Source organism: Diplotaxodon limnothrissa, linkage group LG13 (assembly GCF_057381915.1).
Source record: "Diplotaxodon limnothrissa isolate DT_005_m linkage group LG13, D_limnothrissa_male_GT1.1, whole genome shotgun sequence".
NCBI lineage: Eukaryota > Metazoa > Chordata > Actinopteri > Cichliformes > Cichlidae > Diplotaxodon > Diplotaxodon limnothrissa.
The window spans coordinates 16,707,170-16,724,738 of NC_140608.1; the positions used below are offsets into that span (position 1 = coordinate 16,707,170).

Genomic DNA, 17,569 nt, shown 5'->3' on the forward strand with positions numbered 1-17,569 from the left:
GTTTCAGAGTTTTGCTGACTTATGATCGCTTCAATGGGAGAAGCCCCAATAATAAAACTGGCTGAAGTGCCATTATAGTAATTCCAGTCTCCGGTGTGGTACTAGAATCCAGACTGAACACTTAGATGTATCAGACATGAAAATGTGGCTACCGGAAGCAAAGATAAAAAAAACGAATGACAAAAGATCCTGTAGCAATCTGTCTTGATGTGTTACATTGTGTACAGCAATCAACCAGCTCGGAAACCAGCTTGTTTGCTTTTGCTTATTTAGGTCTGATGGCTGCAGTGTTTTGGTTCCCTGCTGTGTGTAGTCTTTCGTTGGCTCATTTTCATTCATCTTCAGTCCTGAAAGCCCTTGAACCTAACCACCAGAGGAATGTTTTTTTTTTGTTTGTTAAGCAACTTAACACAGGCCTATGAATCATTTAAGCAAAGAAATACCAAACTCAAGGGATGAACCAGTGCTGTATCTATGCATCACAGACAATTTAACTGGAACCAGTTTTAAACTTTGCTACCAGTCACAGAGAATCAGGGAGAAAAGGATGAGTTATGCCAACTTACAAAAGAACTGGACTAAAAATCAGTGCCAACAGGTCTTGTGGAATGATAAATCCAATATTTTTATGGGGGCTTTTTAGCCTTTATTGTGATAGGAAAGTGCAGAAAAGACAGGAAAGCTGAGTGAAAGACTAGGGGAAGAATGCATAAAATGGCCTTGGGGCAAATTTGAAACCAGACCTCTGCATTAGCCTTATAATATATGGGAGGCTTGCTGAACTTACTGAGCTAAACTGGCACCCCAATGATTTGTTGTTCTATGTATGAAGGAGGTAAAGAGAGAGGTACAGCCATCTGTAAGACACAGAAGGCTCTGTCATGGCTCGGTGCTGGATTTCAGCGAGTAGCATTAGGGATATTGTCAAAACTGATGGAATTATGGATGTAGAGAATTACCATCAATTGAACACTTTCAGTCATGAATAGGCTTTCCCAGAGCTTGGACCTCCACATTATTGAAGCAGTTTGCGTCCATCTTTACGGAATCAAAGGAAGCCAACATCCAAAGAAGAAGAGCTTTGGATGTTTTTAAGAAGCCTGGAGAACTATTCCTGAAGACTACATAAAGAGGAGTTCAAGATGTGTTGAAGAATAATGATTGTCATACCAAAAATTGACTTTCATCACTGGAATTATAGAATCTGTACTTTTGGCTTGCATGAATTCACATGTTTCAAAAAAGAAAATGCTGCACCTATTTCTTATTTTCATAGCATAATGTAAAGAAATGAACAGTACCTCAAGATTTTTGTATAGTATTGTAGATATCGCACTATAGACTGCATAGTTACATAGGCTACCTTGCTCACTAACCTAGCTAGGGTTAGCTCCCTACAAAAAAAAGGTGAATATTGCTAAAATGTTAAACTCAGTTCAATCCACAAACTGATAGGTGGCATCAAGTAAATCATTTGTCACATTTAAAGTATTGTGTTGACTATACTACGCAGTGAGTACAGACAAAGACACCTTAATAAGTCGTCCCAGAGGAGATCATTCAGTTTTCATTGGAATATGAAGCAAAGATATTTTTTTGAGGCACATCATTGCATATTTATCTATACACAAAAACAAACAGTAATCAGAGTCTTACCTGTGGTGTAGCAGGGTTGAAGGCCACATTAAGCACAGTGTCTGAGTGGTTTTGTAATCTGTGGAGATAGTTGCTGCTACGGATGTCATACACATAGGCCTGCAATTAAGGACACAATGAATGTATACAGAAGCTTAGTGTGTACCATTGTACTTACAACACACAATTATGTTCTGACGAGCATGATGATAATGCAGATCAACTTGAGTATCATTTCAGCTTCAAGGGTAAATGTTTATCTTTTTTTGTACTTCCAGACACAAATGACATTTAATATACAGTGCATGTATATAGTAAAATGTCCAGCCAAGATTGATTGCTAGGGGTAAATGTCCAAAGCCCAAATTTCTTGTAAACAGGAGTATTAAAGCGATTAAAGCTTGTCCAGAAATCAGACATGTAGCAGACACTAAAAGTCACGCCAAAGTCAATCATCCTTTGTGCTGGACTAATCTCAAAATAACTGAAGTTCAATAGAGTAAATAAACAGGGTATTTTAGCAGTTTTTCAGTAATTAACAAAATCTGTAATTTATCAAAACACGGTTTGCATTCTTTTTGTGTCCTATGCTTCTTCTTATATTTACTGAGTAGTTTCCTGATTCCTGAGTGCTCGGATAACCTGTGATATAAATAATGGTAAACAGTGATGAAGAAGGTCAATTTAAACACCTGAGTGTTGGATGCTGATTTTCAGCTTTAAAAACTGTGTAAGTGTAAATTTTAATGTTAAAGCATAAATACTCATACTGAAGTTTGTTGCACAGACAGATGTCAAAATAGTGAACATCTCAAAATCAAGCTGCCATTACCAGTTATAACAAAGCCTTGCAGATACTGCGTGTTACTAGTGTATTTTGCTTTGAGGTAGTTAGGAATTGTTAATCACCCCTGTGGGAGTTGTGGATTTTATACTTCCTCTCATTGATTTAAAAAAGAAAAACCCCAAAAATCGTTAGCGTACTGAATGTCTCCATCTGTTTCATTTGAGACCTTAGAACAGAAAGTTTGTTATTGTATGCTTTTTATAAATATAATCAGTAAGTTTTTAGAAAAATGCATTAACCTCAGTGCCATAAGGACAGATAAAAACAGATGTGGGGATGTCTGCTACAAGATGAAGACTCATCAAATTCCTGCAGCTGTTTTGTATCATGTTTCCCCGAAAAAAAGAAAAAAAAAAACCCTGCTTCAATTGAATCCTGTCAAAAGAGTGACTCCTGTCTAAGGCTTATGAAGTGTGTGATGCCTGAAAGGGATTTAGGTATATGGAAGAAAAAAGTTATCTTAGGAATGCTTTAATATCACATGGATCACATGATGTATTAGTTTATGTCAATAGTAACTGAAACGGAGCAGAGCCCAGGGTCAGGAGGGTTTGCAATATATCACTGAGCATATATTCTGATTAATAAATTGATAATTAAGTCACAGTTTCATGATAAGAAATAATACATATTTCATCTGTATATAGAAAAGCTAAATATCAGCCATGCTAAAATGATATTCCACTTCGGTTACTTTTGGGCTAAGTTTTTTGGAAAATGTGTAATATGATCTAGGGAGTCTTTTTTAGACTATTCAGGTTTCTTTTTTTTTCCATGATTGCTTTTTGATATATTAAGACAAGTACAAATGTGTCTGGCTCATATAAGTCTCAAGGCAGCTACAAATAAATACGATGTAGCTCACTACCGTATACTCTCCCGGTTTCCAAGAAACGCTGGAAATGACCGATCTCAACAGAGATGCAAAAGTCTGTGCTGTGCTGAGTCCCCATAATTAATAAGAATCAGCAGCATGCATATATTATTCCACTGCTTTCAACAAGCACGTATACGAGAAGAACAGAGAGATGGATAAGGAAAAGGGAGGCTGTCTTCTGGAAACGTCTTGAAAGTCAGGCAAGCTCTGGAAAAGCAATTAAACAGTTGTGCTTCAACATGAATGTTGACTTCTTTGGAAAAAGGGTTGAATCCAAATAAAAATCTCTGAGTCAAGCACAAACAGTCCTTTCCTTAAATGGAGGTAAAACTGATAAATTTTTGCTGCTATTTTTACCTTCCTAAGGTCAGTTATGTTGTAGTTTTAACTTGGGTGACAACATTTATTAGCCAAACATTAGCAGGTAGAGAACTCTAAAACTAGGGTGCCACATGTGAGACAGCTCTGGCATCCATGCGAGCAAGTCTGAGACTGAAAGTGAATCTATAGGAAGGAGGATCGGGGGAGCAGGCGGTGAGGAGATACGGCATCTTGGGAGATATGAAAAGGTTAGGGTTTGGGAATTAATTTTTAAAGTTAATCTTGTAGGTCTCAGTGATTTTGCGATGAGTAGAGGTATTATATAATTAGTGGATTTAGAATCAGTCTTGTTGAAGCCATCACATTTTGCCAAACCAAGGCCATAGCTTTTTTTCTTTGTCCCGAACTGAACCACTTGGTTCTACAGTGCACAAGTCACGTGTTTGGTTTGCTTTCCTTCTTAACACCAGTTTGAGTGATCTTACCTGTAGTGTCCTGTAATGGTACAATTTAAATTTCCATTTCTACCAACTCCTCCAAAAGCCATTCTGAATACCTGTGCCATGGGCATTTCGCCAAGCAGGATCATGTAACATAAATGTTTTACAACCAGGACATGTATATCTATTTTATGTCTATATTATGTCTAAAATACTTGGCCATCTCTCAGGTGCTGTGTCAGGTCTTTGCTGGATTATTCCTGTTTCTTAAGGACATGAGATGCACTTGATCAGTGTGTCCGATGACATCAGAAAGCCAACTCTGCTTTTAAGTGCTTTTTACGTTAGTTCTGCATAACCTATGTAGACTTTATCAATCAATAAATAAATCAAACAAACCGTCTGATACTTTGACCTCACTCTCAACCAGGCTGCCCATCCCTGAGCCTGGTTCTGCCAGACATTTCTTCCTGTTAAAAGGGAGCTTTTCCTTCCCACTGTTGCCAAATGGATGCTTGTAGTGGGTTGTTTGACTTGTGGGGTTTTCAGTTATTGTACAATCTTTACCTTACATTATAAAGCACCTTGAGGCAACTGTTGTTGGTGCAATATAAATAAACCTGAATTGAACTTTTATAGGAAAAAACAAGATGAAGAACAGCCTAGATATTGCAAAAGGTCAAAACTTTTCTGTTTCACTTTATAATGTTTTAATCCCTATGATGATTTTTTTTTATCTGTTTGCAATGTATACAGGTGGCTTTGATGGACCCAGTGAGACTGCTTACACAGTTATCCTCAGAGCCTGTGGCAATGAAGCGTCCACATGGCGAAACGGCTGAAGAGCAGGGCTGGCAGCGATTTACATGGTTCTCATAACGCCGTACACACCTGGTGAGAAGAAGCACACAGTGGTAAGAAATCACTGATGTTAATAAATTCAAACAACTTTATGTGACGGACAGACTTGATGCGTGACCAGTGATCCTTTATATTAGTTTGTATGTTATAAGGCTATCTAAAAGGTTTTACTGGGTCTAGTAAACTTAAAATAAATGTTTGGGAACTGGGATATCTTTGCTATGCATGCTATTTCACAGTGCACACATTACGATGCTGAAGCGTTGAGCTGAAGGTGCAAAATATATGGAACAGAAGGAGAACGGCACTCCATGGACTGCTTTACAAACAACTGAACCAGCTGAGCACAGGGAGTTGAGCATGACTCAAGGAAAACACAGGAAAGAGACTTCGTTAATGAAAAATGTTTCCCTCATGCAACTTCTGTGCTGTTTCATTTGGTTTGCAAAGGCATGTAATGTCTTTGCAATGCCACTAACAGGTAACTAAGCTAGTGCCTCTATATGGGCTGGCATACTGGCAGGCCAGTCCTTTGACAGCATCTGGTGAGAGCATGTCTTTGACATTCACATGCTAATGTCATTAAGTTGGGCTAAAAGTAGGGCATATTCACCGACCATAAAGAAATCTGATATACCCAGTACCAGAACTTTATGGAACTTATAATGTTGAGTTGGTGCTAAGACTGTGCCAGAAAACTGTTGATTCAGTTTAATGGCATGCTTACTTTCATTGCTCTTCTCTCGTATTCAATGGGATTACTTAATTATCTCTTTTTTTCAGGATGACGACATTGTCAGCTGACTATGACATTTGCTCATGTAGCCCTCAATAAAAAGGCCATATGACAGAACAGAGGCAACAAGATGGGACAGTCCATAGGTTTTGCTCTTCAGATTTTGGAAAGATTTCGAAGAGTTATTTCTTAAATATTGAACTTTTTCGTCACAAAAAAACTTCTTTTCTTTTATAATACACAAACTTTCTGTCTGTGTTTGCTTCATTTTTCATCAACTCCTACAAGATCAGGAGTTTAGCAGCCAAACTTGACATGCAGGTACATTTTAGGCCCATGAAGGTTCTTATCTATATCAGCAATGGTTACAGGTGCATCTTCACCATATAAAAGTGTTTTATCAATTTAAATTTATGACAATAAAGTCTTATTTATATCCACAAAAGCTATTTTTAAAATCATACACTAAAACTATATAGTGTTGCCTATAGCAGCAACCTAGCAACAAAACCAATTTTTGTATTTATGCACTGAAAATTATTAAAGAGGATTAGGGCCACTGGGAAAAAAAAGTGGTCACGTTTTTATTTTCTTCTTTTCCAGACTGACTTTTTTCTCGGAATTCTGACTTTTTCCTCTGAATGATTTTTTCTCAGAATTCTGACTTTTTTCTCAGAATCCTGACTTTTTTCCCCAGAATTTTGAGATTAAAGTCAGAATTCTGACTTTTTTCTCCTAATTCTGACTTTTTTCTCAGAATTCTGTAAAAGAAGAAAAAAAAAAGACTTGCCCACTTTTTTTTTCGGTGGCCCTAATCCTCTTTCGTAGAAAATACCTCATAGAAACATAATTTGAATTTCAACAGCACAAACAGGCCAAACAATACTGTAGCACATACAAGTTATTTAGATGAACAGCGAGATAACTGGGAATTACCTGTTCTAATTTCTAGGGCAACATTTCTACATCTTAACATTTCTGCGCTGCAACAGTGCTTACACAAATTGTCACTACTGCACTTTAAAAAACACTTTAGCAGTTCACAGTAAGCACTCATCTGGTTTTCTAGGCCAGAGCGTGAAAGCGAATGTTTTGACTGAAGAAGGGAAGATGAGTTACACACATACACACTCTATGTTGTGTAAGTGATAACTATCTGGCATTTTGCAGATCACTACACCAGAGGGTATGATCCTCTTGAGTGAGAGCCAATACAGTTATTGAATCCACTTGGGTATTCGGTGTAATCATCAAGGTAATCAGCAGGGTAATCCTAGCTCATTATATTCTGCCAATGAATTTCAGAATATTTAACTGCCCCAGAGCATATCAGATAAGAGCTGGCTTTTTCTTAATATTACTTCATGTAAATACATTGTTTATGTATTTCTTCACATATATTCAGACGGATTAAATTATGGAAAGAGAAGCAGATCACCATCTGTTCTCTATTTTTAGAATTGGCATGTCATCGATTTTGAATCATGCTTAATGCTGGTGTGTACACCCTTCAACTGGAACATTGCATACATATCAAAATACAAGTGGTGACTGAAAGGTTATGGCTTTAAAAGTACTTTAACCAATATAGTGGATCTATACAGTATACTAAACTAATTGTTTGGCAAAGTGGCCATGGTCATCACGTGCTGATGGACAACAGCTGTCCTGGCAATCCTGCAGCTGTCAAACGAAACATGACCACTTATTTAATCAGCACCTTCTAAGAAAATGCCTGGTCTGATTGAGTTCCTGAGTAATCTTATTCTCTGCTTGTCAGCACAAATTCAGTGCATCATCGCATAAAATTTTTCGATGAAAAGACATTTCCATTTTAACTATTGTGCATTTCTATTGAAATAATTTAACGCCATTACAATTATCATGGGATAGAGACAACATTTGCGTCACATATCTGAAATGTCCCGGTACATATAAGGGTCAGTTCATCAAACTTACACAAACACGCACACAGTCGTGTTTTCATATCCTTGTGCGGACATCTAAGTGACAAAATGCTTTCCCTAGCCACTTGCATTAAACCTAACCTTTAAAAGTGAATGCAAAGCCCTAACCCTTACCCTATTCCGAACGCATAACCTAATTGTATCCCTGACACTAAAACCACATTTTGAGTCTCAAAAATGCCTTTAAACTTATGGGGCGATAGATTTTGTCCCCATAAGGGACTTGTTGGTCCCCGCAAGTTTAGTAAACTTCGAATTTTGGGTCCCTGCAAAGATATTTGATAAACAATTTTTAACACTGATTTGATTACTTTGATTAGCAGTAAACAAGACTGAAATATTTATTTAGTGGCCTGGTGCCATGTTTTGTGGTTAATAGTCGTTAATTGTTTTCATCCATGCGTATGTTTCACCTCCAAAGAACTCTGCGTACTGAGGGATGTTTGATAAAACCTCTTAAAATGAGGGGTTGACCTAGAAACGAGCCACAAATATTTATCAGATAGCATTAAGATTTGATGGAGGGACGGAAGAGGAGTTACACATGGAAGCAGCTTCAGACATGAAAGAATGAAATAATTAATAAAGCCGTTCAACTCGGCCCAAAAAAAAAAGAAGAAAGGAAAAAAAAAATCCAAATCACTGAGGAATGTTTGTGTAAGAAAATGTTGAAGTTAGTCGAATGTAAGGTCATCTTTAAAGTCTCAACAAAAGAAGTGTAATAAAAATGATTTCTTCCCTAACGTTCTTGGACTTATGAGAATCTGGAGGATTTGGTGAAATAACACTAGACTCAGAAGCCAACCTTCATCCAGGTTTGTCAACAGGTGATAAAGGTTGAATAGGAATGTTACAAATTTTGGCAAAATAATTTCATAATGAAAAAGACATTTTCAGAATTTCCAAGCATATTGATCACTATCACTTCCTTCAATGTATAGTATTAGGAGAACATCTTGAGCTAGCCCTCAATTCCTTATATTTTGCTAACAAGGAGACATTCTAATCCTTTCTTAAAGTAGTCTTGTGCAAGAGTTATCCAGGCTTCAGGCCAATGCTTGTACCTGACTGTCTTCAGAGGAATGTTTTTGTTTTTGTTTGTTTGTTAAACCACTTAACTTTTACCTATGAATCATTTAAGCATAAAAAAGCCACTAAATCAAGGGATGACCAGGAGTGTCTTCATCTTTATCTTTTGGCACTTTGTTACTAGCAGCCAGTTGCAAAGACACACATTTTCTTCCCATTTCTTTATCTGGCTTTATCAAAATGCTAAAGATAAAAGAATTTTGCAGATCTAAAATAGTATTTTTGTACTAACAATGTAATTCCAACAAAGCTATTAGCTGAAAACTTGGCATGTCTGTACATGTTGTGCAGTATGCCCTTAAAAAACATCAGTGGAAACTAGACAAGTGCAGCACAAAAGATGAAGAGGCATCTGAAAAGAATTCTTTCATACTGATGACTCCAAATTTGACATTTTTAGTTTAAATTGTTGTCAATGTGTACAGAGGAGGTACAACAATGAGAACATTAGCTACTGATACAACAGTGCTCATGGTGTTGAAAATATGAACGCCGAAAAGTACAATCAGATTGTGATCCACCCGTGAAATACCATCTAGAAAGTCGGCTATGCTTACCTATTTAAAAAACTAAAATGTTAAAAAAAAAAACAAAAAAAACAAAACAACAGTTGACAAACTGATCTGTGACATCAGGGTTACTTGATCTTTTATATACTTTGCTCAAAACTTTTGCAAAAAGAAATCTTATGTAGTAAATCATTTACTACATAAGATTGTTGTAGTAGCATTTACAGCATTTGCAGTAATTGCTAATGCATTTACTGCAAATGCATTAGCTACTGATACAATAGGTTTTGAACATGATTTCCCTTTAAGAAGCAAGAGACTACAGTAGACTACAGTAGATTATAAAGCACCATTTTCCTTGTCTTATGATCATATTACAAGTACATTCAATACAAATTGCACAGAATATGTTACAATAATACAGACCTAAGTGTTCGAAGGTCCCAAATCTTCATACCATCAGTGACAGCACTGGTCAGGAAGAGGTTGTATGAATCTGGAGCCTGTGAGCTAAACGCTGATCCCTTTAATGATACACAATGAACAAAACAGCTTAGTCAGCACAAGCTTTACCTGAAAATGGATATAAATCTTCTTTTTTTCCCTAAATTTTTTATTATTATACTATTAGTATAATGTATACTACTTCAAAACAGAAGGTGATGTTTAAAAAAAAAAATCACGCTGGGCTGTAAAAACAAAAACGGAAGCAAAAGAGAGGTTAGGTGGGAGTGTCTTAGCGTCATCACTGTTTTTTAGTTAAATAGAAAAGCAAAGAACTTCCACTACAAATCTATCCATCTATTCCACACAGCTCTTTCAGACCCACTTATTGAATGCTATAGGTAAATGTGTAAGAGAGAAAAGCTTAGGGAGAGCCGGAGAGAAAAAGAGTTAGAGAGAGAAAGAAGCGGTGGGGGGGATTGTTTAGATTTCCACTGAAAGTGTGAGAACGGCAGCCTGAGAGGGCATTTCCAGTTCTTTTTTTCCGAGAAGTCCTGCGCTGTGATGAGTTCCAGGTGAATTTTGTCAAAAAGGCGATGGAAATTTCAAGTAAGAAGAGCTGCTTCTCAAAATGCAGTTCCTGATGTTTGGTGAGCCTCAGGAGGAAAACCAATAGTGAAGGGAAAAAATGTGCGTAGACTCCAAGCAGGAGCAATGCTACTAATCCTACGGCACCCAAAGGCCCCTCAGGCCCCCAGGCGGAGAATCCCACAGTGACATCAATAGCCAAGCTAAAAACAACACACCACAGGCTTTCCGCAATGTAATGCACACAATAGCTAGCGTGACAAAGAACAAGCACCTCTGGGCTGAAGGAATAAAGTCAGCTGTGAGCAAGAGTGAATTGCAGTTGAATGCTTTAATGCACTTCATCCATACCACAAGGTGCAGTGTATCCAGCTAATCCAGGCTGGCCCGAGTCTAAAGCAAGTTAGATACTGACCAAAGTCAGTATCTAAGGGTCAGTGGGTACAAGCCTCCTTCACACCAAAACATATACTTTTCTGCATCTACTAAGTTACATGAGCATCTGTACAATAGGTAATTATTTTTATATATGTTTTATAATAAAAGTTAATGGGTTTGTTGCTGTTACAAAGCTGGCAAGCATTCTTATGACTCTTGTATGTAGAGATACCAGTCCCTCCATGTCACTGTAACATGTGAGGCAATAAAAATGCTAACTATAAGCTGAATAAATAAATGAGACTTGAATAAATGAATTTTATAGTTTCACTGTGAGCAATATTCTTCATAGCACTATAATAGATGTGGACACCAGCCCAAGCTGTCTACTTATTAGACACCAACAAATTGAGTCCAGATTGGTTCAAGACACTGATGTGGAAGTAAGGCCACATAAACCCAGACTGCATCATGGAACAGCTTTACTCCAAGGCCATCATCCAGCATCATCCTCCTGCCATCCCCTATGGCAGTCTTAATCCTCCTGCGCTACGGAGTAACATTCAAGATGAATGATACTGATGATGGCATGTCCTGTCTGTCTGTCACGGAAATGTTTGTATAACCATGATTTTTGTTTTTAACCATGACCTTTTTCATTCACACCACAAACGTAACACTTTTATTGCCTCAAAAACGATCCGTGTCTTGTGCCTTACGTAACTTGCAAAACACTCATAGATGCCTTATGTAAGACTATTACATCTGCCAAATAGTAGCCCCTTCAAGGGTAAAATGGAAGATGAGGCTCACACCAGTAATCGGTTCCAAGTCAAGCAAATTCTTCGCTTTGTGGGTTAGATCTCAACGTCATCCAATCTGCGTATGGACTGAGGAGATGTCTCTGCCTCTATCAAAGATTGGAGGTTAAGGCTAGGTTTAGTCAGACTATGAATGAGAAAAGACGTGAAAAAGATTTGACAACGCTCAGCAACATCAAAACTTAAATATGTGCCTTCAAAAAAAAATTGCATTTGTATTAAAGAACACTATCATTATCAGGATAAGTGCAATGTTTATGGTTTAGGGTGAAAAATCTTTTTTAGTAAAGCGTTCTGTCCCTTTATGCCAAGCAATGATTGAATTCAATTATATAGTGCCAAATCACCACAACAGTCATCTCAAGGTGCTTTATATTGTAAGCTAAAGACCCTGCAATGCAAGAGAGAAAACCCTCAACATCAAACAACCACCTGTGAGCAAAAAGTTTGCAACTGTGGAAAGAAGAAAACTCCGTCAGAACCAAGTTCAAGCAGGGGGAACCATATGCTGCGACAGGTTGGGGGTGATGGGAGGAAGACGGGATAAAAGACATAGTGTGGAAGAGAGCCAGAAATGAATAACTAAAGATTAAATGCAGAGAGGTGTATAAGCACACAGAGAGCAGCCTAGCCCTATTGCACTAAGGGAGAATTTAGGGTCACCTGATCCAGCCCTAACTATATGCTTTATCAAAAAAGAAAGTTTTAAGTCTAATCTTAAAAGTAGAGATGGTGTCTGTTTTGCAAATCCAAATTAGGAGCTGTTTCCACAGAAAAGGAGCCTGAAAGTAAGCCTGCTCTATTGGGGTGATACAGTACTATGAGGTCTTTAAGATAAGCTGGGGACTGATTATTCAACATCCCGTATGTGTCACGGTCCTGGGTCTCCTGACCCAGCGTTTTTAGTTCTTTGTGATTTTTGTATTATTGTACTTGTGTGTGATTTATTCTATGGCTTCTAGTTTTGATCCCTTGCCCTTCATGTCTCTCTGTGTCCCCTCTGTTCTGTGTAATTGTGTGTCTTTGCATGTTTGAGTTTCTTGTTTTCTGTCACTCTGCATTGTGCATTATGTTCTCATGGTTGGTTTTTTGTTACTCTCTCTAGTCTAGTCTCTTGTGTTCCCAGCTGAGTATTTCCCTGTGTATTTTGGTTCTTAGACCTCTGCCTTATGGTTTATGTCTCTGTATTTCTTAGTTGCTGTCTCCACTGTGTCAAGTTCGCGTCTCTGTGTGATACTTCCTGTTTTACTTTGATGGTCCGTGTCTCATGTGAATGCGTCCTGCTTTGCTTGTCTCGTCAGTCCTGATTTCTCCCAGCTGTGCCCTCCTTCTGTGTCTCATTCCCCTCGTTACTTCCCAGTGTATTTAAACCCTGTGTTTCTCTGAGTCAGTGTCGCGTCGTCCCTCTTGCTGTGTGGATCTCCCTGTGTGTCTCTCTGTGAGTTTTCCAAGTTCCCAGTTTAGATTAGTTTGTATGTTTTTTCCCTGCCAGCAAATAAAGCTGAGTTTTGAGTTCACCTCCCTGAGTCTGTGAGTCCTGCACTTTGGGTCCAACTCCTGCCTGCCGCACAGCGATTCGTGACAGTACGACGCGACCAGATATGGACCCAGCAGCACTCAAGCCACCAGAAGAACTGCGTCTGGACATTATCTACTCCGTGGAAAGACTCCTGCATCTGTGGCTCGAACATGAGGGGAAGGAATTTCGCCGTGCTGTGGAAACCAAACTACAGCGTTTAATCTCTGGTCTTCCCTGGCTACTCAGTGCGCTCCACCCACTCGAACAGGATTTAATCCACAACGAGCTCCACCTTCATCCCCCAGCTGCAACTACCCACCTGCCTGAAGGGCCGGATGTGGAGCCGCTCGGCCCGTCAGAGCCATCATCAAAAAAGAAACGACGATCACGCCGCCAGCGCGCCACCCCACAGCCGGACATTCAGACTTGTACATCGCCGGCTGTGGTGAGTAAGGACTCTTTTTCTGTGTCGAACCGTGGGACTATTCGTTCAGGGGCTGTGTTTTGTGCTACGGATGGTAATGTGAACAGTTTATCAGCTGCCCAGCCTCCTGAAGCTCACTTAGCTGCCCAGCCAGAAGCGCTAGCTCCATCTCCTGTGTCCCCGCTAGCACAGCCATTAACTCCACCACACGCTCCATTTTCACCTCTACCATCGCTTCAGTCATCAGTTCGGTCTGCCACTCAGTCGCCCTTAGTTCCGTCATCCACACTACCACCTGTTTCCCTTCCACCACCACCATCACTACACCCAGCCATTCAGGCTGCTACTCAGTCAGACATTCAACCCATAGCCCTGCCGTTAATATGCTCTATAGCTGAGCCACTAGCCGCCCGACCCGCAGCCACTTCAGCCACTCCTCCACCCGTCACACCTCCACTACAACCATCACTGCAATCCCCAGTGCAGTCTCCAGTGTCCCCAGTGCAGCTTCCTGCAGCCCTGCTGTCCCCAGTGCAGTCTCCAGTGTCCCCAGTGCAGTCTCCAGTGTCCCCAGTGCAGTCTCCAGTGTCCCCAGTGCAGTCTCCAGTGTCCCCAGTGCAGTCTCCAGTGTCCCCAGTGCAGCATCCCTTAGCACAGTCATCCACTCAATCACCAGCTCCACTTTCCCCTCAACTATCACTACCACCTCTAGCTCAGTCTCCTGTGCACTCACCTCTGGTTCATTCTCCTGTGAAGTCATCAACTCCCCTGCCTACTCCGCTCTCACCACCTCCGTTACAACAGACATCAGTTCAGTCCCCTGTGCCAGTGCAGATGCCCTCAGTTCAGTCTCCCGTGCAGTTATCTACTTCACCACCATCAGTAGCTCAGCTCCCACTCTCACCCGTGTCGCCAGTAGCTCAGCTCCCACTCTCACCCGTGTCGCCAGTAGCTCAGCTCCCACTCTCACCCGTGTCGCCAGTAGCTCAGCTCCCACTCTCACCCGTGTCTCCAGTAGCTCAGTTAGCTGCCCAGCAGCCTCTCTCTGCTCAGTCTCCTGTGTCGCCAGTTTTGCTCATTCACTCCATGCAGAGAGGTAACTTGATTTCTACTCAGGGTACTTTTCATGGTTTAGCCGCCGTTGGCACAGTTGGCCACTCCAGGGCTTCCCCAGAGGCTAGGTCTCAGTCCCCAGCTGATTCTGGACCCCTGAAGTTTAAGCAGCCCCCTAAGAACTGCACCATGTTCGCATTGCCTGGGCAGAGTCAGTGCTCAGTGCAGCGCCAGTTGTCCTCATGTCCGCCAGAGGACTTCATGCCTGTTGGCTTTGTTTTAGCCTCCGCTGGAGGGTCCGAGGGGCCCGTCCAGCCGCCCGTCTCCGCTGGAGGGTCCGAGGGGCCCGTCCAGCCGCCCGTCTCCGCTGGAGGGTCCGAGGGGCCCGTCCAGCCTCCCGTCTCCGCTGGAGGGTCCGAGGGGCCCGTCCAGCCTCACGCCTCGTCAGCTGGAGGGTCCGAGGGGCCCGTCCAGCCTCCTGTCTCCGCTGGAGGGTCCGAGGGGCCCGTCCAGCCTCCTGTCTCCGCTGGAGGGTCCGAGGGGCCCGTTCAGCCTCCTGTCTCCGCTGGAGGGTCCGAGGAGCCCGTCCAGCCGCCACCTGCGACCGCCTCGTCGTCGCCTGGTCCGGCTGCATCTGCCTGTGCTTCTGCTACGCCTGGGCCGGCCTCTGCCTGTGCTTCTGCTACGCCTGGGCCGGCCTCTGCCTGTGCTTCTGCTACGCCTGGGCCGGCCTCTGCCTGTGCTTCTGCTACGCCTGGGCCGGCCTCTGCCTGTGCTTCTGCTACGCCTGGGCCGGCCTCTGCCTGTGCTTCTGCTACGCCTGGGCCGGCCTCTGCCTGTGCTTCTGCTACGCCTGGGCCGGCCTCTGCCTGTGCTTCTGCTACGCCTGGGCCGGCCTCTGCCTGTGCTTCTGCTACGCCTGGGCCGGCCTCTGCCTGTGCTTCTGCTACGCCTGGGCCGGCCTCTGCCTGTGCTTCTGCTACGCCTGGGCCGGCCTCTGCCTGTGCTTCTGCTACGCCTGGTCCAGCCTCTGCAACCTCGTCTGGTCCGGCCTCCGAGTCTTCGTCCTCGTCTGGTCTGGCCTCCGAGTCTTCGTCCTCGTCTGGTCCGGCCTCCGAGTCTTCGTCCTCGTCTGGTCCGGCCTCCGAGTCTTCGTCCTCGTCTGGTCCGGCCTCCGAGTCTTCGTCCTCGTCTGGTCCGGCCTCCGAGTCTTCGTCCTCGTCTGGTCCGGCCTCCGAGTCTTCGTCCTCGTCTGGTCCGGCCTCCGAGTCTTCGTCCTCGTCTGGTCCGGCCTCCGAGTCTTCGTCCTCGTCTGGTCCGGCCTCCGAGTCTTCGTCCTCGTCTGGTCCGGCCTCCGAGTCTTCGTCCTCGTCTGGCCCCCGCATCGTCTGGTCCTGCCTCGTCTGGCCCCCGCATCGTCTGGTCCTGCCTCGTCTGGTCCTGCCTCGTCTGGTCCTGCCTCGTCTGGTCCTGCCTCGACTGGTCCTGTGCCCACCAGGCCATGGCCAGCACGCCTGAGACTGGGGGGCCGCCGCTGCCTTCCGCGCGGTCGGCCCCCTGAACTGCTCCGTCGTCTCCTTCGCCGCCGCCGCTGCCTTGCGCACGGCCGGCCTCCTGAACTGTTTCCACGTCGCCGCCGTTGCCTTGCACACGGCCGGCCCCCTGAACTGCTCTGTGTTTGGCTTGTTTTCTTGGGCTCCGGTGTTTGCTGTGCTCTTCTTTTGTTTTCTGTTCCGAGCCCTCCGTCCTGGGCCCCCGCTGCCCGCCCTGGGTTGTTTTCTGTTTGGTTTTGTTTTTCTGTGTTTGGGCTGTCTGGAGCCAGCCCTTGAGGGGGGGGTACTGTCACGGTCCTGGGTCTCCTGACCCAGCGTTTTTAGTTCTTTGTGATTTTTGTATTATTGTACTTGTGTGTGATTTATTCTATGGCTTCTAGTTTTGATCCCTTGCCCTTCATGTCTCTCTGTGTCCCCTCTGTTCTGTGTAATTGTGTGTCTTTGCATGTTTGAGTTTCTTGTTTTCTGTCACTCTGCATTGTGCATTATGTTCTCATGGTTGGTTTTTTGTTACTCTCTCTAGTCTAGTCTCTTGTGTTCCCAGCTGAGTATTTCCCTGTGTATTTTGGTTCTTAGACCTCTGCCTTATGGTTTGTCTCTGTATTTCTTAGTTGCTGTCTCCACTGTGTCAAGTTCGCGTCTCTGTGTGATACTTCCTGTTTTACTTTGATGGTCCGTGTCTCATGTGAATGCGTCCTGCTTTGCTTGTCTCGTCAGTCCTGATTTCTCCCAGCTGTGCCCTCCTTCTGTGTCTCATTCCCCTCGTTACTTCCCAGTGTATTTAAACCCTGTGTTTCTCTGAGTCAGTGTCGCGTCGTCCCTCTTGCTGTGTGGATCTCCCTGTGTGTCTCTCTGTGAGTTTTCCAAGTTCCCAGTTTAGATTAGTTTGTATGTTTTTTTTCCCTGCCAGCAAATAAAGCTGAGTTTTGAGTTCACCTCCCTGAGTCTGTGAGTCCTGCACTTTGGGTCCAACTCCTGCCTGCCGCACAGCGATTCGTGACAGTATGTGAGGAGAAGGAACTGAAATTTGATTCTAAGAAAAGCCAGGGTGGAAGAAAAATGCTGTCTCTTTCTAATCTCTGTCAGTACCCTTGCTGCAGAATTTTGGATCAACTGAAGGCTTTTCTCAGGGGGTTTTAAGGACACCCTGATAACAATGAAGTAATAAATGCATCGACTATTTTTCAGCATCACTCTAAGACAGGATGTTTCTAATTTTAGATAATATTGTGTGAATGTAGTCGTACATATTTATTTAACATACACACTGAAGGACAAAAATGGTCAAAAATGACTCCAGAATTCCTCACAGCGTTACTGGGGGCCAAGGTAATGCCATCAAGAATAAGTATCTGGTTCAACCCAGTAACATGACAAAACGTGTAATTAACACGCCAGTCCACCGTGTCCATTTCACGCTTTGGCTAGGCAAAGCGTGAAATGGACACACATGCAGAAGTTGCATTACCAGCAGGGGGAGACGCTCCCCCGTGAATATTTTCATGTT

General features: G+C 42.8%; 2 protein-coding genes across 2 annotated transcripts in view; one reads left to right on the forward strand and one right to left on the reverse strand.

The window, feature by feature from the left end:
• wdr27 (WD repeat domain 27) overlaps nt 1-17,569 on the reverse strand; it is a 51,660-nt gene that overhangs the window by 16,886 nt on the left and 17,205 nt on the right. Inside the window, exons 21-23 of the mRNA XM_085369415.1 lie at nt 9,709-9,806; nt 4,909-5,011; nt 1,657-1,755 (exon numbers count right to left, since the gene is read on the reverse strand). Coding sequence (XP_085225541.1) covers nt 1,657-1,755; nt 4,909-5,011; nt 9,709-9,806 — 300 coding nt within the window. The remainder of the gene's footprint in view (nt 1-1,656; nt 1,756-4,908; nt 5,012-9,708; nt 9,807-17,569) is intronic.
• On the forward strand, nt 13,115-17,179 carry LOC146620114 (uncharacterized). The gene is made up of 4 exons (XM_085369814.1): nt 13,115-13,999; nt 14,078-14,524; nt 14,690-15,131; nt 17,163-17,179. The coding sequence occupies exons 1-4, from the start codon at nt 13,115-13,117 to the stop codon at nt 17,177-17,179; spliced, it is 1,791 nt and encodes a 596-aa protein (XP_085225940.1).